Below are 24,909 nucleotides of genomic sequence, written 5' to 3' on the forward strand. Positions count from 1 at the left end.
GGGAGGGGGGATTTGCAAAAGTGTGATTAGGAGCGGGCGTAATTGCACTTTTGCAAATCCCCCCTCCCACCTCTCCCCCGTAGTTGGTTTGCACGGTTTGCACAGAGAGGTTGGTTTGCGCTAGATATGTTCCCACATATTTATAAACTGCTAGCCAACCAAGCATATGCCAAGATGCTAGTCTAAGATGCTAGTCTAAGATGCTAATATGCTGTCCTAGCTAAGATGCTGTCCTCTAGTCTAAGATGCTGTCCTCTAAGATGCTGTCCTCTAGTCTAAGATGCTGTCCTAAAAACAGAAAAACAGCCACAAGAACCATGACCATGTGAGCATCACAGCCCCACAAAGACCAGCCACACATGAGACTAAGATGTTGTCCTCTAGTCTAAGATGCTGTCCTAAAAACAGAAAAACAGCCACAAGGACCATGACCATGTCAGCATCACAGCCCCACAAAGACCAGCCACACATGAGACTTATCCATCACTCCCAAGGGGCTTGGTGAGCAGGTCCGCAAGCTGGTCCTTGGTGTTGATGTAGCTCACCTTGATGCTCCCTTCCTCCAAACAGCCTCGGATGAAGTGGTACCTCACCCGGATGTGCTTGCTGCGTTCGTGGAACACGGGGTTCTTTGCCAGGGCCAGAGCGGACTTGTTGTCCACCCTGAGCTCCACCGCTCTAGTGTCTCTGCCGAGGAGATCACCAAGCAGTCGAGCGAGCCAGAGTGCCTGAGTCGAAGCGGTGGAGGCAGCTATGTACTCGGCCTCGCAGCTGGACAGGGCCACCACCTGCTGCTTAACCGACTGCCAGCTAACGAGGCACTTGCCGAGGAAGAAGAGGATCCCGCTCGTGCTCTTGCTGGTGTCGATGTCGCCGGCGTGGTCGCTGTCGCTGTACCCGACGAAGTGTGCCGCCCCAGGGCACCTCGGGTAGTAGAGGCCGTGGTCGAAAGTCCCCGCAACATAGCGGATCATCCTCTTCACAGCCTGCTGGTGCTCCGTCGTCGGTCGCTGCATAAACCGACTAACGTAGCCGACGGAGAATGCCAAGTCCGGCCGTGTGTGGGGCGAGATAGCGAAGGCTCCCCACAAGACGCCGGTACTGCGTAGCGTCCACCTCCTCCGTCGTGCTGTCGCGGCTCAGCTTCAGCCTCTCCTCCATCGGAGTGAGAGCTGGGTTGCAGTCGGTGAGCCCAGCTAGCTCAACGACGCGCTTGGCGTAGGCGGTCTGTCGAAGCGTGATCCTAGAGTCATCCTGGTGCACCTCGATTCCCAGGTAGAAGGAGAGAGGCCCCAGGTCACTCATCTGGAAGGTGGCCTTCATCCCTTCCTTGAATGCCGTCACCTCCGCATCCTTGGTGCCGGTGATCACCAAGTCGTCGACGTAGACACCCACCAGCAGGGCATTACCCTCCACTGCCCCGTCGGTAGATGGCCGCCTCATGCGGGCTTTGCTCGAAGCCCATCCCCTTTAGCGTGGAATCCAGCTTGGCATTCCATGCCCTCGGTGCCTGCCGCAAGCCATAGAGGGCCTTGCGCAGGCGGAGCACCTTGCCCTCCTTGTCGGGGATCGCAAATCCCGGCGGCTGGTGCACGTAGACCTCCTCCTTCAAGTCGCCGTTAAGGAATGCCGACTTGACGTCCATGTGATGAACACGCCAGCCCTCCTGGGCAGCTAGTGCAAGGAGGAGTCGCACGGACTCCATCCGTGCCATGGGAGAAAAGGCGTCGTCGAAGTCGACCCCCTCCTGCTGCACGAAACCTCGTGCCACCAAGCGAGCCTTGTGCTTGACGATGGCACTTGTACACCCACTTAAGGGTGATCGCGCGATGACCACGAGGAAGGTCAGCAAGCTCCCAGGTGCGGTTCTTCTCAACCGCATCCATCTCCAACTGCATCGCGACGCGCCATGCCGCGTCTCTCGGCCTCTGCAAACGACCGAGGCTCGCCGTCGTCACACGCAAGGTGCAACTGCGCCTCCAGGTCGTGAGGCACCGGTCCCGGCACCGACTGGTCACCGAGAAGGTTCTCCATCGTACGGTACCGCAACGGCTCGCCGTCGTGGTACGCGTCGACGCGCTCCTCGTCGTGAGAGAGCGGAGTAGCGAGCTCAACCGGGCCATGCTCGACACGAGCTGGTGGTGGAGTAGACGTGCCCGGAGTGGTGCCTGTCGGTGCTGGAGTGCGTGGCGTTGCCGGCTGTGGTGGAGCGGGCGAAGAACTCATCGCAGCCGAGGTCCTGGCTGGAGAGTGTGGTGCTGTCGGAGTAGCAGGCGCCGGGGTCGGTGGAGGCTCAGGGACTGGGGTAGACACGCTCGCCGAAGAAGAGCCGCCTACTCCCCCAGCTCCCTCGAAGTGGACGTACTCGACAGAGAAGTCGTCGTACGTCGGAGCCGAGCCGTCGTCCACCGCCTTGTCCCACGCCCATCCTCGCCCTTCATCGAACACAATGTCGCGCGCCGTGCGCACACGCTGTGTCTTCGGGTCGAGGATGCGGTAGGCCTTCGAGCCCTCCGCGTAGCCGATGAACACTCACGGACTGCTCCTGTCGTCGAGCTTGCTGATGTGGCCAAGCTCCTTAGCGAACGCGAGGCAGCCGAAGACCCGCAAGTGGGAGACCGCCGGCTTGCGCCCATGCCAAGCCTCGTACGGCGTCCTGCCGTCGAGCGCTTTGGTAGGCGAACGGTTGAGGACGTAGACGGCCGTCACCACCGCCTCTCCCCAGAAGACAGCCGGCATCCCCCTCTGCTTGAGGAGGGCCCGAGCCATCCCCACAACCGTCTGGTTGCGCCGCTCGACGACGCCGTTCTGCTGCGGGCTGTACGGCGCGGAGTAGTGGCGCTGAATGCCCTCGTCAGCGCAGTACGACGCGAATTCAGCCGTCGTGAATTCGCCGCCGTGAATTCGCCGCCGTTGTTGGTGCGCAGCACGCACAGCTTGCGGCCGCACTCCGCCTCCGCAGCAGCCTGCGCGCGCCTAATGGCGTCCGCAGCCTCTCCCTTGCTGCCGAGGACCATCACCCACATGTAGCGGGAGAGGTCGTCGACGAGCAGCAGGAAGTAGCGTCGTCCTCCCGGTGTGGCCGGTGTCACCGGGCCACACAAGTCCCCGTGCACAAGCTCGAGCTTCTCCTTGGCTCGAAAGCTAGCCCGCTGTGGAAAGGGGAGTCGCCTCTGCTTCATCAACACGCAGACGTCGCAGAGCTGCTCCACATGGTCGAGGCACGGCAGGCCTCGCACCATCTCCGTGGCACTGAGCCGCTTCAGGGCCTCAAAGTGAAGGTGCCCGAAACGCTCGTGCCACTGCCACGCCTCGTCGTCCCGACGAGCAGCGAGACAGAGGGGTTGTGCCACCTGCACGTTAAAGACGTAGAGTCGATTTGCGCTTCTGGATACCTTGGCAAGAAGGTGACGACGACGATCCCATATCCTCATGACTCCGTCCTCAACAACCACGCGCGAACCGTTCTCATCCAGCTGTCCCAAGCTGATGATGGAGTTCTTCAACGCGGGGATGTAGTAGACTCCGGTGAGCAGCCTGTGCTCACCAGACACGGTGGTGAAGATGACGGAGCCGACACCCTTGATCTCCACGCCGAAGGCATCCCCAAACTTGACGGAGCCACGGACGCTAGAGTCAAGCTCGGTGAAGAACTCCGTCGACCGGTCATGTGATGGGTGGCGCCGGTGTCGAGGCACCACCCGTCAGTCTTGTCGTTGCCGGAGCTGTCGCCGAGGAGGGCGTGTGCTTTTGGCTCGTCGAGGTGGAGGAGAGCCGCTGCGGCCGGTGCCGCTGGAGGTAGCTCAATGCTTGCATGTGCCATGAACAGAGCCGGCTCCTCCGCCTGTGCGACGTGGGCCTGGCCGCGTCGTGGCTGTCGGCAGTCCTTGGCCCAATGGCCGAGCTGGCCGCAGTTGCGGCAGGCGTCGTCCCGTGCCGGCTTGTGCCTGCCGGCGGCGCCGCCCTAGGCGCCTCCGCGGGCATCACCCTCGGCACGTCCTCGCGCCCCGGACTGGGCGTCTGTGCGCACCTTGCGTGGCTTGCCACGCTTGCGGCCCGCCTATCGCGGAAGAAGGCTGGTCACCTTGGCTGGCAAGCCACTGCTCCCGAGTGAGAAGGAGCTTCCCGCCAGTGGTGATGGGCCCCGAGAGAGACTGTGGCTCATCGCTGTCGACGACCTTGAGGCGACCTATCGCCTCCTCGATCGACATCGTGGAGAGATCCAGCAGGGACTCGATCGAGCGAGCCATCTGCTTGTACTTCTCGGGGACGCAGCGAAAGAGCTTTTCGACAGCTCTCTCCTCGCCGTAGGTGTCATCGCCGAACTGCAACCATCTTCTGCAACAGAGTGTTGAGACGGAGAGCAAAGTCATCAACGTCCTCACCTGGCTTGAAGGCCAGGTTCTCCCACTCCTTGCGAAGTGCCTGCAGTGTGGACTTGCGGGCGCGGTCGCTGCCGATGCGTGCCGCAGCGATGGCATCCCAAGCCTCCTTGGCAGTCCGCTTGTTTGTAAGCGAGAACTGCATCTCGGGCGGGACTGCAGCGATGAGGGCATCCAGCGCCCGTCGATCTAGGTCGTAGTCGACGTCGCTGTATCGGACTGCCTCCCACATGTGCCGCACCTGGAGCTTTACCCTCATCACCGCAGCCCACTCGACGTTAGTTGGTCTTGGTGAGGGTAGGCCACCCACCGCCGGGACCGACGTCCCTGACAACAGCCTGGAGCCCGTGGTACCACGGGTACCGATCCGGGGAGAGAGAGTCACGCTGCTTGTGAAGGCCGCGCTCTCCATCGACCCGTCGGTACCGATCCGGGGAGAGAGAGAGCCACGCTGCCTGTGGACGGCCGCGCTCTCCATCGACCCGTCCGCCACCGTTGCCCGTGCGCGCCTCCTCCAGGAGCGCCGCCACCGTGCGCGCCTCCTCCAGGAGCGCCGCCAGCGCGTCCGCCGCCTGTCTGGGCTACCGCCACGCTCGGTGGACGTGCGCGGCTGCCCACTGCGCCGCCCGCGCTCGCGCTGCCTCCCTCTCTAGCAGCTCGAGGTCAGCGTCGGCGGTGTCGTCAGCGGAAATGGAGCTGCCGATGCTGCCGCGCAGAGCCTTGACCTCCGCCGCCGCCGCATGCGCTGCATTCGCCGCGGCCACTGCTTCCGCCTCCGATCTGGCTGCTGCCAGCTCCGCCGCTGCCAGCCTCGACGCCCTTGCCGCCGCCGCAGCGGTCTCTACCGCCGCTCGCTCGCGTTCCTCTGCCGCGGCAAGTTCGGCCTCCTGCCGACGCCGCGTGCTCGAGGCGATCGAGCGCTGAGACTGCCCTGCGGACATGACGCGCTACCGGGGGGCTGCTGCGTGGGGACGAGGGCTGCTTCAGACGGGGAGGAGTGAACAGGAGCGGCCGGAGGAGCTAGTGCTGCCAACAGCTGGGGCTGTTGTGGGGCTGGGAGAGAAGATGAGCAAGAGATGCTCAGGCTACAGGATAATACGGCTCCGATACCAGTTGTTAGTCACTGAATTCTCACTCTTGGTAGTAGGAGAATTCTTACTCTCATCGAGAGAGGATGACACTAGGAGTTAGGGTAATTTTCTTGTCTATTTCTCACACAAGCTCACACAAATGCCATACCAACCTGAGGGGTTAGGGTTACATATTTATAGGCTGCTAGCCAGCCAAGCATATGCCAAGATGCTAGTCTAAGATGCTAGTCTAAGATGCTAATATGATGTCCTAGCTAAGATGCTGTCCTCTAGTCTAAGATGCTGTCCTCTAGTCTAAGATGCTGTCCTAAAAACAGAAAAACAGCCACAAGGACCATGTGAGCAGCACAGCCCCACAAAGACCAGCCACACATGAGACTTATCCATTAGGGAGCACCCACCAGTCCACTACGGACGCGGTGCTCCCGCGATGCAGGGGACAGATGCAAGGAAGAGGACGATTCAGCAGTTCAGCACTCAGCACAGCAGCAAAGCTAGCTTCTGCCGATCTCCCATGAGTACAATCCCTTTTCATTCTTGATGTACTCTACTTCTGCACTTGTTGCCTGCATCCAGTAGATGGACTCTCCAAATTTCAGCAGTGCTGGCGCAAGTGCTAGTGCTAGTCAGCTAGTCCTAGCATAGGATCCACCGGCATAGATAGACTTAATTAGTAATTGCGCATTCATCCAGTATAGTTGGACTAGGATCTCCTGTGAAAACTAAGAAACCTACAAGGTGATCTGGTGATGTATCATATATGATTGTATATTTGTATGTACTAAACTAACAATTAGTGATTACTCAAATTTTACACTTTCACAATTTTAATTTGCATTTTTATTTATTTTATTAAAAATAGTAAAACGTATCCACGTATCGGGTTTTATGAGAAATTGCCGTATCCGCGTATCCGTATCCTTCCGATACCGATACGCGTATCCGTATCCGTGCTGCATAGTTAGAGGCTAAAGGTTCAGCAGGTGGAATTTTGATAGGTGCAAATACAGACATTTTTTTAGTCTATGTGATATTATGAAATTTTCAGGCAGTGTCATGCTTTCCAATAAAAGCAATGGCTTCGCATGGAAATTAGTAGTAGTGTATGGTCCCCCTCCCCCCTATGAGGATAAGAAGCAAGGCTTTCTTGATGAGTCAGATGCAGTGTTGGGATCGTGTCAAGGTCCCATACTTATTCGAGGAGATTTTAATCTTGTTACATCAGCCTTCTAAAAGGCGTTATTAATCGTACACCTAGGCACGCTTAAGCGTGAATCACAGCCATAGGGTGTCGTTTAGGCCCTAGGTGCCCAATTAAATGTGGGGGTGCTGGCAAGCAGACGGTTGCGAGTGCAGAGGAGGCCAGGAGCATGGCAGGAGAACGAGAACAAAGATTACAAAGCTCAGGTTGTAGATAAAGAGCTGGCAAACAAGGTTTACCGATGCAATAGATCATCCTTGCATCGTCACCGTCTACGAGAGGGGCCAGATCTTCCTCAGGCTGCTGCACTCAAGCTCATGCATGCTCTCATCGTCACCCCTATGCCTCGTCACATCGCCGCTTGCGCAATCCTACCCGCCACCCCCACAGGCAGAGGAAGAATCGATGAGATCGAGAAGATACGAGGATACGAGAAAGAGGACCAGCAGTGCGTGGTGGCTGCTCGTGAAGTTCTAGGAATAGGGCAAGGGCTAGATGGGCCAGTAATTGCAGCCCATGTCGTGGAAATCATGACGGGAGAGGCCAGATGAGCCTTTCATTGTACGATAGTGGAATGAGTGGCATGGGAATGGATCAACAACAACAACAACAACAACAAAACCTTTAAGTTCCAAACAAGTTGGGGTAGGCTAGAGTTGAAACCCAGCAGAAGCAATCAAGGTTCAGGCACGTGAATAGCTGTTTTCCAAGCACTCCTATCTAAGGCTAAGTCTTTGGGTATATTCCATCCTTTCAAGTCTCCTTTTATTGCCTCTACCTAAGCCAACTTCGGTCTTCCTCTGCCTCTCTTCATGTTACTATCCTGGCTGAGGATTCCACTACGCACCGGTGCCTCTGGAGGTCTTCGTTGGACATGTCCAAACCATCTCAACCGGTGTTGGACAAGCTTTTCGTCAATTGGTGCTACCCCTAATCTATCACGTATATCATCGTTCCGAACTCGATCCCTTCTTGTATGACCGCAAATCCAACGCAACATACACATTTCCGCGACACTTATCTGTTGAACATGTCGTCTTTTCGTAGGCCAACATTCTGCACCATACAACATAGCAGGTCTAATCGCCGTCTATAAAACTTGCCTTTTAGCTTCTGTGGTACCCTTTTGTCACATAGGACACCAGATGCTTGGCGCCACTTCATCTACCCTGCTTTGATTCTATGGCTAACATCTTCATCAATATCCCCGTCTCTCTGTAGCATTGATCCTAAATATCGAAAGGTATGCTTCCTAGGCACTACTTGACCTTCCAAACTAATATCTTCCTCCTCCCGAGTAGTAGTGCCGAAGTCACATCTGATATACTCAGTTTTAGTTCTACTGAGTCTAAAACCTTTGGACTCCAAAGTCTCCCGCCATAACTTCAGTTTCTGATTCACTCATGTCCGGCTTTCATCAACTAGCAATACATCATCCGCGAAAAGCATACACCAAGGGATGTCCCCTTGTATGTCCCTTGTAACCTCATCCATCACTAAGGCAAACAGATAAGGGCTCAAAGCTGACCCTTGATGTAGTCCTATCCTAATCGGGAAGTCATCCGTGTCTCCATCACTTGTTCGAACACTAGTCACAACATTGTTGCACATGTCCTTAATGAGCCCGACATACTTCGTTGGGACTTTATGTTTGTCTAAAGCCCACCACATAATATTTCTTGGTATTTTATCATAAGCCTTCTCCAAGTCGATAAAAACCATGTGTAGGTCCTTCTCCTCCCTATACCGCTCCATAACTTGTCTTATTAAGAAAATGGCTTCCATGGTTGACCTTCCGGGCATGAAACCAAATTGGTTCATAGAGACCCGCATTATTGCTCTCAAACGATGCTCGATAACTCTCTCCCATAGCTTCATAGTATGGCTCATCAACTTAATTCCCCGGTAATTAGTACACTTTGAATATCCCCTTTATTCTTATAGATCGGTACCAATATAGTTCTCCTCCACTCGTCACGCATCTTGTTCGATCGAAAAATATGGTTGAACAGCTTGGTTAGCCATACTATAGCTATGTCCCCGAGGCATCTCCACACCTTGATTGGGATACCATCCGGTCCCATCGTCTTACCTCCTTTCATCCTTTCAACGCCTCTCAGACCTCAGATTCTTGGATTCTCCGCACAAAGCGTCTATTGGTGTCATCAAAAGAGTCATCCAACTGAAAGGTTGCGTCCGTATTCTCACCATTGAACAATTTGTCAAAATACTCTTGCCATCGATGTCGGATTCCATCCTCCTTCACCAAGAGATGCTCCCTTTCATCCTTAATGCACTTAACTTGGTTGAAGTCCCTTGTCTTTCTCTCACGAACCTTAGCCATCCTATAAATATACTTCTCTCCTTCCTTCGTACTCAAATGTTGGTAAAGATCCTTATACGCTCTACCCTTTGCCACACTTACAGCTCGTTTTGCAGTCTTCTTTGTCACCTTGTACTTCTCTATCTTATCCACACTCCTATCATGGTACAAGCGTCTATATCATTCTTTCTTCTCCTTAATAGCCCTTTGGACTTCCTCGTTCCACCACCAAGTATCTTTAGCCTCGCCTCCACTTTCTTTGGTTACTCCACACACCTCTGAAGCCACCTTCCGAATGTTGGTTGCCATCCTCTCCCACATGTTGTTTATGTCATCTTCTTCCTTCAAGAGCTCTCTTTGATAACCCTTTCCCTGAATACCTCTGACGTCTCCCCTTTCAATTTTCACTAATTTGTTTTTTCAATCTTAGCTTGTTTATCCCTACGGGCACGCATCTGAAAACGAAAGTCTACCACCAAAAGCTTATGTTGAGAAACAACACACTCCCCTAGTATCACCTTACAACCCAAGCATGCTCGTTTGTCATTTCTTCTTGCGAGGACAAAGTCAATCTAGCTAGAGTGTTGTCCGCTACTGAAGGTCACTAGATGAGATTCTCTCTTTCTAAAGAAAGTGTTGGCTATCATCAGGTCAAAAGCTACCGCGAAGTCCAGAACTTTCTCCCCCTCCTGATTCCTACTACCATACCCAAAACCTCCATGAATTGCCTCGAAACCTACGCTTGTAGTACGTACATGCCCATTAAGATCTCCTCTTATAAAAAGCTTCTCACTACTAGACACAGCTCTAATCAGACCAACTAAGTCTTCCCAAAACTGTCTCTTAGCACTCTCGTCGAGGCCTACTTGGGGGGCATACGCACTAATTACGTTCAAGACCATATCACCAACGACAAGCTTGACTAAGATAATCCTATCTCCTTGCCTTCTCACTCCCACCACACCATTCTTGAGGCTCTTATCAATCAAAACTCCTACTCCATTTCTATTCGCGACTGTCCATGTGTACCAAAGCTTGAAACATGTATTGTCCACCTCCTTCGCCTTCTGACCCTTCCATTTAGTCTCTTGAACGCATAATATATTTACACGCCTCCTAGTCGCTTTTTTATTATTACTTTGCTGATGTATAATGTGTAATGTTTAAGCATGATTAATCTACGATTAAGCATCCTGGGCGCTAGGCGGTGGCCCAACACATGCCCAGAGCTTAGCGTTTTTTCAGAACCTTGCATTACATTCACAAGAGACAAAAGGAATGGTATTAGAAACCACAAATACAACAACAACAACAACAACAAAATGGGCTGCTCTTTTTAATGGATGGATAAGTAAATGGACTTTGATAATATGGCCCAACGCCTAGCATTTTTTGGAACCTTGCGTTACATTCACAAGAGACAAAAGCAATGGTATTATAAACCGCAAATGGGCTGATCTTAACGGGTCAATAAGTAAATGGGCTTTGATAGAGCTCAACCCCACAAATAAAAAGTTTGCCTCAGGATAATTTTATCATGGCTACGATAGACAAAATGTTTGTCCACTTCTTGGGATGTTGCCTATTGACAACCAAAAATGTCCATTTTGTAAAGTTGTCAAAATGTAGAATGGACTTCACTATTGCGTTCCTCTCGTCGAGATGGTAAAAAAAAACATATATGGAACATCCAATTTGGAGTCCAGATAAAGCTGTACATTTGTTGGCTTTATGGAAGATTAAGATCCCACCTAGAGTGCAATTATTTCTCTGGTAAATCTCTAATAATAAAGTTCTGACTAGAGACAAGCTAGCAAAAAGAAGAGAAGTTGAGGATAGTAGTTGTTTAGTTTGTTCTGAGGTTGAATATATGCAGCATGTCTTTTTTGATTGTGCTATAGCAAAGCAGTGTTGGAGTATGATCTCTGATATTGTTAAGTGAAAGTAGGAGACAACCTGGTAGAGATAGGGAAATTTTGGCTTGTTAGAAGTAATCCTTGTGTTTAAGGCTTATATAGCTAAGTACTAGTACTCTAGTAGTATATGGTCTTTTAGCTGGCTGCTGACATATAGGTTGGTTTACACCATATTCTAAGAATATTATTCTTAGACAGGAAGTCTAGCTGCTGCCTTCGACAGCAGGTATAAGTAGTCAATTTTGTTTTTACTTGTGCACAACAGCAACACATGTATAGTCGGTTGTTTTGCTTACTCCATCCATCCAAAAAAAACGCAATCTAAGAGTTCAAAATTTGTACCAGAAAAAACGCACATCTAGGTACCAGGGCTAGGTAACCTAGGGTCGGACCCAAAACCAAAGGCCACCTGCCAGGTTGCCACCTCACTTGTTTTTTTAATCTACCGCACTAGAGTTCTAGACATGGAGAGCTCTTTGTCATTTAGTATAGGGCATTTCTGTCATTTCTCCACCACGTTGGCTTCCGTGCCCGGTTCTATAATTGTGTTTTTTTTGGGATGGAGTAGGCAGTACAAGTAGTGCAGCTGTCCTGACAGCCTGCAGTAGTAATTAATTTGACTTTGTACAGCTGTTATACAACTGTTAGGAATGGCAGGTCGGTTTGAAAACCAACTTAGGTACTGCTATATATATGTATGGATATTCAATATGAATGACAAGCTATATATATGTATGGATATTCAATATGAATGACAAGCTAGTTTGCTTCAAAGAAACTGTCTTCTAAACTCCAGCTACTCTATTCACCTCTGCTCATCCTATAGGCTACAGCTGCTGCACTTCTAACATGGCTTAGCCTTAAAAAGCATGGTACTCTTAATGTTGTTACTTCTGTACTTCTGTGAAGTATTTGAAAACTCAGAAATGAAATTTGTTTTCAAAAAACAGGCTGGAAAAGCATGGAGATGCTGCTGTTCAGTATAGCTGGGCTTCTCCAGAATTGGATAATTCTGTGCCCACCAGAAAAGAAACAGCTGTTGAAACTCATTTTGGAGGAGATCAAGTCTTCAGCAAGAAGGGTCTTGTGGCTGCACAACTGAAGTTTCAGGGGTACCCGCAGACGATTTCTCAGTTCTGGGCAGATTGGTAAGATTAGAACATGTTTGCAATCAAAGATGAAGTCGCTGGAGAGAAGTGGTTACCTTCTTCAGAGCTTTGGTGAAAAGATTTTTAAAATAGTATGGAGTTGATGTAATGTTCTTTAGTTTTCAGAAACTTTGAGTGGTGAGCTGGTTTCCCTTTTTAGCTTCTGTTTCAGGATGAGATATCATCCAGTACGCTGTAATGGATGTCTTTTCACTTTAGTTGAAAGACTGGGGCATGAGCCCTAAAACTCTAAAAAAACAGTTAACAGTTTAAATAATATCACTTTGGGCTGCCTAATACCTTGTTACCAGTTATTAGAAAGAACAGGCTAGTGACATGACCAGCCAAAGATCTCTTTTACCTGTTCTGCAGTCGCATAAGACCCATAATGCACATCTTTACGTGAAAGTGCTTTCACCGCGGCCAAGAATGACTGAACCTGGAAGCCACAATGTCAAGAACAAGAAGTATGCTTTCAAGTAAGTGATTTATAAATGGGGTGCGGCAAACAGTGGTACCTTCTCGACAACTGAAGTCAACTTGAAAGTCAGATACAGCCCAGTCGTTAAAGATGAGAAGAGACTCCCATATTCCTTGTTCAGAAAGAAACGGTACCAAACAGGAGTTGGCAACAAAGCACGATAAAGAAGCAGAAGGTACTCCACGAGGGTTAACATTTGGCCCTAAAAAGGAAGAATTGTAGACATGTTACTGTAACATTATGCAATACTAATCAGTTGTTCTAACAGATGGAAAATTTCTGCTCACATGTTACTGTAAAATAATTTTCTTATGGTGGTAAGGTAAGGTGAGGCGTGGTGGCCCGTCCCTTTCCAAGTACCTATAGCAACCTAGAAACAGCAAAAACAGCAGCAGGGAGAGGAGGAAAGGAAAAGGACAAAGGAGAAGGGACTGGGCCAGCCAAGCCACCAGTCAACCTAGGTCTGCCACAGTGCCATTTCATCAAGGCGACACTTAGGAAGGTACAGTACAACACGGGCAGTGGTAAATGTTGGCCTTGTGAAAAAGTTGAAGACAGATGAGTAGAGGACACTAGCCTCTCAACAAAGGCAGCATGTCTTGCATTTACTCCTGGTCCCACCACTCCTTCGTTGGTAGCTGCCATGACTGGACATGATCCTGAGCACACAACGTCACGCTGGAGTCTCCTTCGCCCACAAAGCACACTCCAGTTGCTGCTTCCGCTTCCTGTTTTGGTGAAACCTATGCTACTTCTGCAGGTACCGCTGACACTGCAGGACCACTATTTGCGGTGACATGGATGATCGGAGCAGACGTGTGGAAGGTTGAGGCAGTATCGTTGGATATTCGCAACATATGATACAAATTGAAATTTATTACCATTGAAGCTGAGTTAAATGTTTGAAAATATTGTTAGAAATGTGTATAGTGTACATGTTTGTTAATGTTGTCCAGCTACTACACAATCTAATTTAGTAGAAGGGTGTCAATTATATTTGAGGAAACAAAGCCAGTCCCATCATGTCTTTTTGGCTTCCCTTAAAATTTCAAAATAAGCCGTTACTAACTATACACCAGAATCTGCCTTTTGGCAACACCATGGACTATAGTTGTCTGGTTGGTAGGTTCAGACTTGGACATGTTAGGGAGTTTGTTTTAGAAGTTTTTTTGTTTAAAAATTATTCTTTAGAAAAGCTACAGTTGCAGACATATAGCTCAAACAATATAATCCAGTGTAGGAGCAAAAGATGAGGTAACATAGGTATTGACATGTGTGTAAATACGCAACAATGGCAGCAACAATTTCTGGACATTTTAACTGGTTTCCACAGTCTTTACAAAGTTCACATACCCTTGCAAGTATAACAATCACTTAGTCATGGAGAGTCATTATTAGAAGCACCACTTTTAACACATACAATTTGTGGAAGTTATGTTTATACATTAACCAATAGCAGACATGATCTAAGAACTATGAACATGAGAAAACCAAAAATGATCCACAACAAATCATAAGAATTTGAAAAATATGTCACCTGTCTACGGTAGTTACGACCTCTGCAGTTCTTGTAGTAAAGAAGTATCATGCACTTGACAGCCATTGCAGCTTGGCGGACCATTGTATCTGGAAGTAACTCATGGTTATACATCAAACGTGCATAGCTATATCAGCTATAGCCCAAAAAATTCAAATATTTTTGTTTATTTCTAAAAAAAATATTTTCTTAAAAAAATAAAAGACAATGAATTGCAATAGGCTCAAGGGAACACAATATCCCAATCAGTTTGTCATTCAAGCTTTACTTCTTTTCTTGTATGGCTCCATGTTGAAATTATATTAACTCAGGATCAGGTGTTGTGATTTTATTTAAGGAAACTTCATGAATTTGCAAGATTCTACATTGACTCAGTGGAAAAAGTTGATGACAAGAAAAAAAAGTCTGTGTGAAAGAGGTAAAATAGTAGTCTCTCTGTTTGTGATGTGGGGGCGCCATTATGAAAGGCGTCCCAGGGCTCGAGATGTGGCCAGAAGGGCCAGAGCGGCATCCAAGGAGGTACCAGCTGTAGTCAGCAGCAATTAAGGTTTATGGGGAAGGGATTAGAGTAATGAGAGAATGTTTAATGGGGAGAGAAACGAAGAGACCAGAGCTGGGCGCCCAGGAGCTGGGGCTGCTCTATATATTCTGTAATCAGCTTATGATGAATCAATCAAGAAACAAGTTATCTCCTAATCTACCTTTGCTGCTCTTAATCTCACCCCTTTCACCATAGGGCGTCCAGGGAAGAATCCCAGCGCCAGTACCCAATCTACCTACGAACTCCGGAGTCAGGGACCTGCTGTCTTGGGCACCAACGCCCTTGACACTGTTGTACCTTATAAAATCCTTTTTTTCCCCTCAAACACATACCTTATAAAATCAAACAGTATGGTTAATGAACGAAGAACAAAAAAAAATCAATTACGCTAGAGCATATCAACACTTGGGGAAGTAAAATGTATGAAAGTTCATTTGCAGTTTCAGCAGTCAATAAAATGTGTTCAATATAACCAAATATTTCAGTACATCAATATCTAATCTATAGTAAACTAGAGAAAGCCAACTGTATATAAAAGGGCAGACCCAGTGCCGTTGGCTCCCACATGAGTGGGGTCTGGGGAAGGGAAAAACCGAGGCAAGCCTTCCCCCGCGCAAAATCTGCGGAGAGGCTGCTTCGAACCCGCGACCTGGTAACTCAGTGAGACAGCTCTCACCACTGCACCAGACCTACCCTTCTAGAAAGCCAACTGTATATAGCTTAAAGAATATTTAGCTGTAATACAATTGAGAAACTATGTGGCCAAATTCAAATTAGTAATACCATTGACCATGATGACAAAAATCGCATGCCAGAATGGTGGTATATCTTTTGGAGGAAGCATGAACAAAGGTCTGAGAAGATCATCATTCCTGTACCACCAATATACGCCAAACACATGAATCATGAAGATTACTGTAATACCAATGAGTACAGATATTTTTCTCTCGCCCTGTAAAAGCAAGCACGAGTTGGAAATATTAAGATACTAGTAATAACCAGCTATTACATTATCAAATAGATTAATTTAACACAAGCATGGCAAGTACACTGAGCAACGTGGTGATGGATAAGCCTCTGTGTAGGTCTTTGTGGGGCTGCAGCAGCATGGTGGTCTTGCTGCCCATCAAGGACAGCATCCTTGACTGGAGGACAGTATCTTAGCATTTAGGGCTAGCATCTAGTACAGCATCTAGAACTAGCATCTAGGACAGCATCTTAGACTAGCATCTTGGCATATGCTTGGCTAGCTAGCAGCCTATAAATATGTATCCCCAACCTCTCAGATTGGCATGACATTTGTGTGAGAAATAAACCAGAAAATTACCCCAACTCCTAGTGTCATCCTCTCTCGATGAGAGTAAGAATTCTGCTACTACCAAGAGTAAGAATTCAGCGACTAACAACTGGTATCAGAGCCGTACTATCCTGTAGCCTGAGCATCTCTTGCTCATCTCCTTTCCCAGCCGCGCAACAGCCCCAGCTGGGAGCAGCAGCAGCTCCGGTCGCTCCTGCTCACTCCTCTCCCTCTGTGTCTGAAGCAGCCCTCTCCCCACGCAGCAGCCCCCCGATAGCGCGCCATGTCCGCAGGGCAGTCTCAGCACTCGGTCGCCTCGAGCACGCGGCGTCGGCAGGAGGCCGAACTTGCCGCGGCAGAGAAAACGCGAGCGAGCGGCGGCAGAGACCGCTGCGGCGGCGGCAAGGGGCGTCGAGGCTGGCAGCAGCTAGAGCGGAGGCGGAAGCATCAGCAGCTCCGTTTCTGCTAACGACAGCGCCGGCGCGGACCTCGAGCTGCTGGGGAGGGAGGCAGCGCGAGCGCGGGCGGCGCAGTGGGCAGCCGCGCACGCCCCACGATTGCGGCGGCAGCCCAGACAGGCCGGACGCACTGCGGCGCTGCTGGAGGCGGCGCGCACGGCGATGGCGCTCCTGGAGGAGGCGCGCACGGCGGTGGCGCTCCTGGAGGTGGCGCGCACGGCAACGGTGGCGGACGGGTCGATGGAGAGCGCGGCCTTCACAGGCAGCGTGGCTCTCTCTCCCCGGATCGGTACCCACGGGCTCCAGGCTGTTGTCAGGGACGTCGGCCCCGGCGGTGGGTGGCCTACCCTCACTAAGACCAACTACGTCTAGTGGGCTGCGGTGATGAGAGTAAAGCTCCAGGTGCGGCACGTGTGGGAGGCAGTCCGGTACGGCGACGTCGACTACGACCAGGATCGACAGGCACTGGATGCCCTCATCGCTGCAGTCCCGTCCGAGATGCAGTTCTCGCTTACCAACAAGCGGACTGCCAAGGAGGCTTGGGACGCCATCGCTGCGGCACGCATCAGCAGCGACCGCGCCCGCAAGTCCACACTGCAGGCACTTTGCAAGGAGTGGGAGAACCTGGCCTTCAAGCCAGGTGGGGACGTTGAAGACTTTGCTCTCCGTCTCAACATTGTTGCAGAAGATGGTGCAGTTCGGCGATGACACCTACGGCGAGGAGAGAGCTGTCGAAAAGCTCTTCCGCTGCGTCCCCGAGAAGTACAAGCAGATGGCTCGCTCGATCGAATCCTTGCTGGATCTCTCCACGATGTCGATCAAGGAGGCGATAGGTCGCCTCAAGGTCGTCGACAGCGATGAGCCACAGTCTCTCTCGGGGCCCATCACTACTGGCGGGAAGCTCCTTCTCACTCGGGAGCAGTGGGCTGCCTGCCAAGGTAACCGGAAGAAGAGAGAGCCTTCTTCCGCGACAGGCGGCCGCAAGCATGGCAAGCCGCGCAAGGCGCGCAGAGACGCCCAGGCCGGGGCGCGAGGACGTGCCGAGGGTGATGCCCGCGGAGGCGCCCAAGGCGGCACCGCCGACAAGCACAAGCCGGCACGAGACGACACCTGCCGCAACTGCGGCCAGCTTGGCCATTGGGCCAAGGACCGTCGACAGCCACGACGCGGTCAGGCCCACGTCGCACAGGCGGAGGAGCCGGCTCTGTTCATGGCACATGCAAGCATCGAGCTACCTCCAGCAGCACCGGCCGCAGCGGCTCTCCTCCACCTTGACGAGCCAAAAGCACACGCCCTCCTCGGCGACGGCTCCGGCAACGACAAGACTGACAGGTGGTGCCTCGACACCGGTGCCACCCATCACATGACCGGTCGACGGGAGTTCTTCACCGAGCTTGACTCTAGCGTCCGAGGCTCCGTCAAGTTTGGGGATGCCTCCGGCGTGGAGATCAAGGGCGTCGGCTCCGTCATCTTCACCGCCGTGTCTGGTGAGCACACCGGAGTCTACTACATCCCCGCGTTGAGGAACTCCATCATCAGCTTGGGACAGCTGGATGAGAACGGTTCGCGCGTGGTGGTTAAGGATGGAGTCATGAGGATTTGGGATCGCCATCGTCGCCTTCTTGCCAAGGTATCCAGAAGCGCAAATCGACTCTACGTCCTTAACGTGCAGGTGGCACAACCCCTCTGTCTCGCTGCTCGTCGAGACAACGAGGCGTGGCAGTGGCACGAGCGCTTCGGGCACCTTCACTTCGAGGCCCTGAAGCGGCTCAGTGCCACGGAGATGGTGCGAGGCCTGCCGTGCCTCGACCATGTGGAGCAGCTCTGCGACGTCTGCGTGTTGACGAAGCAGAGGCGACTCCCCTTTCCCTAGCGGGCGAGCTTTCGAGCCAAGGAGAGGCTCGAGCTTGTGCACGGAGACTTGTGTGGCCCGGTGACACCGGCCACACCGGGAGGACGATGCTACTTCCTGCTGCTCGTCGACGACCTCTCCCGCTACATGTGGGTGATGGTCCTCGGTAGCAAGGGAGAGGCTGCGGACGCCATCAGGCGCGCGCAGGGTGCTGCAGAGGCGGAGTGCGGCCGCAAGCTGCGCGTGCTGCGCACCGACAACGGCGGCGAATTCACGGCGTCTGAATTCGCGTCGTACTGCACTGATAAGGGCATTCAGCGTCACTACTCCGCGCCGTACAGCACGCAGCAGAACGGCGTCATCGAGTGGCGCAACCAAACGGTTGTTGGGATGGCTCGGACCCTTCTCAGGCAGAGGGGGATGCCAGCTGTCTTCTGGGGAGAGGCGGTGGTGTCGGCCGTCTACATCCTCAACCGCTCGCCTACCAAGGCGCTCGACGGCAGGACGCCGTACGAGGCTTGGCATGGGCGCAAGCTGGCAGTCTCCCACTTGCGGGTCTTCGGCTGCCTCGCGTTCGCCAAGGAGCTTGGCCACATCAGCAAGCTCGACGACAGGAGCACTCCGGGAGTGTTCATCGGCTACGCGGAGGGCTCGAAGGCCTACCGCATCCTAGACCCGAAGACACAGCGTGTGCGCAAGGCGCGCGACGTTGTGTTCGACGAAGGGCGAGGATGGGCGTGGGACAAGGCGGTGGATGACGACTCGGCTCCGACGTACGACGACTTCACTATCGAGTACGTCCACTTCGAGGGAGCTGGGGGAGTAGGCAGCTCTTCTTCGATGAGCGCATCTACCCCAGTCCCCGAGCCTCCACCGACCCCTGCGCCTGCTACTCCGACAGCACCACGCTCTCCAGCCAGGACCTCGGCTGCGATGAGTTCTTAACCGGCTCCACCACAGCCAGCACCACCACGCACTCCAGCACCGACAGGCACCTCTCCGGGCACGTCTACTCCAACACCAGCTCGTGTCGAGCACAGCCCGGTTGAGCTCGCTACTCCACTCTCTCACGATGAGGAGCGCATCGACGCGTACCACGACGGCGAGCCATTGCGGTACCGTACGATGGAGAACCTTCTCGGCGACCAGCCGGTGCCAGGACTGGTGCCTCATGACCTGGAGGCGCAGTTGCACCTTGCGTGCGACGACGGCGAGCCTCGGTCGTTTGCAGAGGCCGAGAGACATGCGGCATGGCGCGCCGCGATGCAGTTGGAGATGGATGCGGTTGAGAAGAACCACACCTGGGAGCTTACTGACCTTCCTCGTGGTCACCGCGCGATCACCCTTAAGTGGGTGTACAAGCTGAAGAGGGATGAAGCCGGCGCCATCGTCAAGCACAAGGCTCGCTTGGTGGCGCGAGGTTTCGTGCAGCAGGAGGGGGTCGACATCAACGACGCCTTTGCTCCCGTGGCACGGATGGAGTCCGTGCGACTCCTCCTTGCGCTAGCTGCCCAGGAGGGCTGGCGTGTTCATCACATGGACGTCAAGTCGGCGTTTCTTAACAGCGACTTGAAGGAGGAGGTCTACGTGCACCAGCCGCCAGGATTTGCGATCCCCGGCAAGGAGGGCAAGGTGCTCCGCCTGCGCAAGGCCCTCTATGGCTTGCGGCAGGCACCGAGGGCGTGGAATGCCAAGTTGGATTCCACGCTAAAGGGGATGGGCTTCGAGCAAAGCCCGCACGAGGCGGACATCTACCGACGGGGCAGTCGAGGAAATGCTCTGCTGGTGGGTGTCTACGTCGACGACTTGGTGATCACCGGCACCAAGGATGCGGAGGTGGCGGCATTCAAGGAAGAGATGAAGGCCACCTTCCAGATGAGTGACCTGGGGCCTCTCTCCTTCTACCTGGGAAGCGCGTCGTTGAGCTAGCTAGGCTCACCGACTGCAACCCAGCTCTCACTCCGATGGAGGAGAGGCTGAAGCTGAGCCGCGACAGCACGACGGAGGTGGACGCTACGCAGTACCGGCGTCTTGTGGGGAGCCTTCGCTACCTCGCCCACACACGGCCGGACTTGGCATTCTCCGTCGGCTACGTTAGTCGGTTCATGCAGCGACCGACGACGGAGCACCAGCAGGCTGTTAAGAGGATCATCCGCTACGTTGCGGGGACTCAACCACGGCCTCTACTACCCTAGGTGCCCTGGGGCGGCACACTTCGTCGGGTACAGCGACAGCGACCACGCCGGCGACATCGACACCAGCAAGAGCACGAGCGGGATCCTCTTCCTCCTCGGCAAGTGCCTCGTTAACTGGCAGTCGGTCAAGCAGCAGGTGGTGGCCCTGTCCAGCTGCGAGGCCGAGTACATAGCGGCCTCCACCGCTTCGACTCAGGCGCTCTAGCTCGATCGACTGCTTGGTGATCTCCTCGGCAGAGACACTAGAGCGGTGGAGCTCAGGATGGACAGCAAGTCCGCTCTGGCCCTGGCAAAGAACCCCGTTTTCCATGAACGGAGTAAGCACATCCGGGTGAGGTACCACTTCATCCGAGGCTGTTTGGAGGAAGGGAGCATCAAGGCAAGCTACATCAACACCAAGGACCAGCTTGCGGACCTACTTACCAAGCCTCTTGGGAGGATCAAGTTCCTTGAGCTCTGCTCCAGGATCGGGATGGTTCAACTTTCCCACAAGACGACGCACAAGACTTAGGGGGGGAATGATGGATAAGTCTCTATGTAGGTCTTTGTGAGGCTGCAGTAGCATGGTGGTCTTGCTGCCCATCAAGAACAGCATCCTTGACTGGAGGACAGCATCTTAGCATCTAGGGCTAGCATCTAGGACAGCATCTAAGACTAGCATCTAGGACAACATCTAGGACAGCATCTTAGACTAGCATCTTGGCATATACTTGGCTGGCTAGCAGCCTATAAATATGTATCCCCAACCCCTCAGGTTGGCATGGTATTTGTGTGAGAAATAAACCAGAAAATTGCCCCAGCTCCTAGTGTCATCCTCTCTCGGTGAGAGTAAGAATTCTGCTACTACCAAGAGTAAGAATTCAGCGACTAACACGTGGCACTAACTGGTACAGTGGTAAAACATAACTCAAGATCAACTGATGAGCTAATATAGATCGCATAATGTATTTGTCGTTCTAATTTCACAATGGACAGCATAGAAGTAAGGTCACTATGAGATGAGAACATGTTAAGCTAATACAATGATGTCTTAGAAAATGCAGTATGACTCTCATTTTATCTCAATTACCATTAGAACATCTCTTTGGTGCAGATAAATTATGACAGTCATCCCAATTGATGAGGTAACAGAAAGGAAAAAAGCTGGCTAAGTACACACCTGATATGTCAAATAGTTCATTAAGCTAGTTCAACAATGTATAAAGTAATGCGTCATCAAACCTTCAAAGCAGTTTGCTTCCTCAATATATCATTCGACTTGAACATTACCGCAGCAATCCAAATTGTGACAAAGAAACCTGCACACAAAACAATTCTTCCATTAGTGGGCAATCCAAACAACCTTTGCAACAAAAAAAAAGAGTGATTGAAAGGATAATAACTTAGAATAATAGAGTTACATGGATAACTGACCATTCATCATAGTGGCAGAAATAATAAAAAAGGACATTTTCAGGCTATTGAAAGTATAAGAAATGCTGGACACTAACAGAATAGATATGACTGCTATAATGCTCAGGTTGATGCACACTCAATTGAAGCAACACAAAAAGGTAACCGTATTTTTTAACCTTAGTTTGACATTCTGACATGCATGTTCCATTCCCCAAAAGAGTAAAAAGTTCTTATTGAAAGAAAGTGCCGTGTCACATCAGACGTTCGGATGCTAACTAGGAGGACTAATTGGGATTAATTGGGATTTCACAAGAGAATTTTACGAGATGATGCAGCAGGCTAAAACTCAATCTCAGAATCCCTTTTTCATGGAGTTCTTCACCATTGCGGCATGGCAAATTTGGAAGCTGAGAAACAACTTCATCTTTGATAGGGGTCGGCCTTCTTTTATCTCCTGGAAGAACTCCTTCTGTGAAGAAGCTAGGCTTCAAGCTCATAGGTTCAATGTTGTAAAGCGTCTAGAGTTCCTTTCCTGTATGGTCCCTCTAGCCTAGTTCTTCTGCCTTCCCAGGGCCTGCTTATTGTGTAGCCCCTCCTTCCCTTGCTGTGTCGCCTTTGTACAGTGTTGTTTCTCTTTTTGGGTTTTAATAAAATTCACAATGGGGGCCTCCCCTGCTGTATATCACTCAAAAAAAACTAGGAGGACTAAACATGAGCTAATTATAAAACAAATTGCACGGGAGTAGACTAATTAGCGAGACGAATCTATTAAGCCTAATTAATTCATGATTAACACATATTTACTGTAGCGCCACATTGTCAAATCATGGACTAATTAGACTTAGGTAGTGTTTGGATGTAGATATTGGGACCCTGGATTTGGCTTTGGCATTGGCTACCCTGTTATCCCATTGTTTGGATGGTTCTGGAATTGGTTGGAGGAATTGGCGCCCAATATCGCGCACCTCTCCCGCACGAAGGAAAGAGCCCGCCCACGATTCCGAGGTCTCCCGCTCTGTATTCGCCCGAAATCACTTCCCTTCCCCTTCCCCTACCCCCGTGCGTACCCCTTCGTGACCCGACTCGAAAAAAAAGAAGCGCGAGCGAGCGACTCCAGAGAGAGGAGGCGGCGATGGCGAAAGCGATGGGAGGTTGATCCCACCGCAGATGCGCTATCTGCCGGCGAGCTCTCCCTCACGCCCTCGTTCTCATACATCTCCGACCAACCTCCGTCGTTATCCCTCCCTGCAGGACCGTCTTCTTGCTAGTCTCATCTACTTCCCCCTTCCTGCTCAAATCCTCCTCCTTCGATCCGCGCCTACCCTCGCCGATTCATCCTTGCTCTTTTTCCCAATTCCCTTTCGGCATCTAGATCGATCGAGGCCTTCATTCCTTCTCCCTCCATCGATTCACTCTTTCGAAACCCTAACCCCTTTTCTTTGTATTTTGCAGGTTACTTATGTCAAGTGTTCGTTGTTCTTCAGTTCTATTGAAGGTATGTACTGCCTAGATTGATGTGTTGTTGGTGTTTCTGAATGATTTTTTTTGTTTCATGTCTTGCTCTTTAAAAATCATGTGTGCATGTGTGCATTGTAGCTGCACTATGTCAGATCTTGAGTTGGTTTCCTTCATTAATGAAGAAAATAAAAGGAGAAAGAGGAGGATTATTTTCACAGAACTATACTTTGAGGCAGCTGTTTTTGGGCTTGCATATCTTAGTTCGCAGCGGGGGCCAAGGGATTTAGGGTGCTTTAATGATGATGAGCGCAGACATACTCTTAGGAAGTATTTGTTGAAGGAAATGTATGATGGTTCTAAAGTTATATATGCTATGATGAGCTACGTTTAACTAAAAGAAACTTTCATGACTCGTGCATCATGTTGCGTGAAAGGTGTGGTCTTCGTGAGAGTGTTTATGTCGCTGTGGAAGAAAAGGTTGCTATGTTCTTGCTGGTAGTTGGGCATGGTATAAAAATGAGGTTGTTGCGTGGCACTTATAAGCACTCTTTAGAGACTATCAGTAGGCACTTTTCTGATGTGTTATCAGCTATTCTATCTTTAAGTGGAGAGTTTATTAAGCTTCCTGATCCTTCAAATCAACCTCCCGATGATTACAAATGGAAGTGGTTTGGCAATGCTCTTGGTGCATCAGATGGGTGTCATGTTGATGGGTGTCATGTTGATGTGGCTGACCAAGGGAGGTATAGAAACAGAAAGCAACAAATCACCACTAACATGCTAGGTGTGGTTAACTGGAACATGAAATTTTTGTATGTTTTGCCTGCTTGGGAGGGTTCAGCTTCTGATTCAAGAGTTCTGCGTGATGTAATGAGTCGCCAAGATGCATTTGTTGTACCTCATGGTATGACCTTTTCACTTGGCATTTTATTTCTTTGTTTTGGTAGTTATATAATTTAGTTTTTTCGTAATAGGAAAATATTATTTAGTTGATGCTGGTTATACCAATGGACCTGGATTCCTAGCTCCATTCAGATCCACTAGATACCACTTAAAAGAGTGGGTTTCAAGTCAACAACAGCCTAAAACTCCGAAAGAGTTATATAACTTGCGTCATTCTCGTGCTAGAAATGTTATGGAAAGAACTTTTGGTTTGTGGAAGAAACAATAAGCAATTTTGCGTTCTCAAAGTTTCTTTGATATGAAGGACCAGGTAACAAATGTGTACATATGGTGAAAAAAAATCTCAATTGCAAGTGCTAACTGCCATCAAATGAATGTTGCAGATCCGAATTATTAATGCTTGTTGTGTGTTACACAACTTTACAAGAGATAGACAGCATCAAATGGATGATTTATTGCTACCCGAAGTGGATGATGAACTAGCAGCTATGACCAATGAGTCTATAGATGATGCTACCTTAATTACAAGTGTTCAAGTTACTACTGAATGGAACACCTTTAGGGAGCAGCTAACTAATGACATGTTTGCTGAATACCTTGTTAGGCATGGTGAACTAGAGATGGAGTAGGTTGTGTGGGTTAGCATATAGCAGGGCCTTTTGTGATAGCTAGCTGATCGTACCTTTTGTGATAGCTAGCTGATGGTGCCTTTTGTGATATTTTGTAAATGC

General features: G+C 50.8%; 1 protein-coding gene and 1 pseudogene across 2 annotated transcripts in view; one reads left to right on the forward strand and one right to left on the reverse strand.

The window, feature by feature from the left end:
- LOC136509930 (uncharacterized) overlaps positions 1 to 24,909 on the reverse strand; it is a 50,390-nt gene that overhangs the window by 15,099 nt on the left and 10,382 nt on the right. For both annotated transcript variants that reach the window (XM_066504518.1, XM_066504519.1), the window contains exons 2-6: positions 21,644 to 21,720; positions 15,404 to 15,572; positions 14,080 to 14,168; positions 12,580 to 12,744; positions 12,423 to 12,500 (exon numbers count right to left, since the gene is read on the reverse strand). In XM_066504518.1, coding sequence (XP_066360615.1) covers positions 12,423 to 12,500; positions 12,580 to 12,744; positions 14,080 to 14,168; positions 15,404 to 15,572; positions 21,644 to 21,720 — 578 coding nt within the window. The remainder of the gene's footprint in view (positions 1 to 12,422; positions 12,501 to 12,579; positions 12,745 to 14,079; positions 14,169 to 15,403; positions 15,573 to 21,643; positions 21,721 to 24,909) is intronic.
- LOC136513509 (protein ALP1-like) lies at positions 23,391 to 24,807 on the forward strand (annotated as a pseudogene).

The sequence above is a fragment of the Miscanthus floridulus genome, chromosome 16, assembly GCF_019320115.1.
Source record: "Miscanthus floridulus cultivar M001 chromosome 16, ASM1932011v1, whole genome shotgun sequence".
Lineage (NCBI taxonomy): Eukaryota > Viridiplantae > Streptophyta > Magnoliopsida > Poales > Poaceae > Miscanthus > Miscanthus floridulus.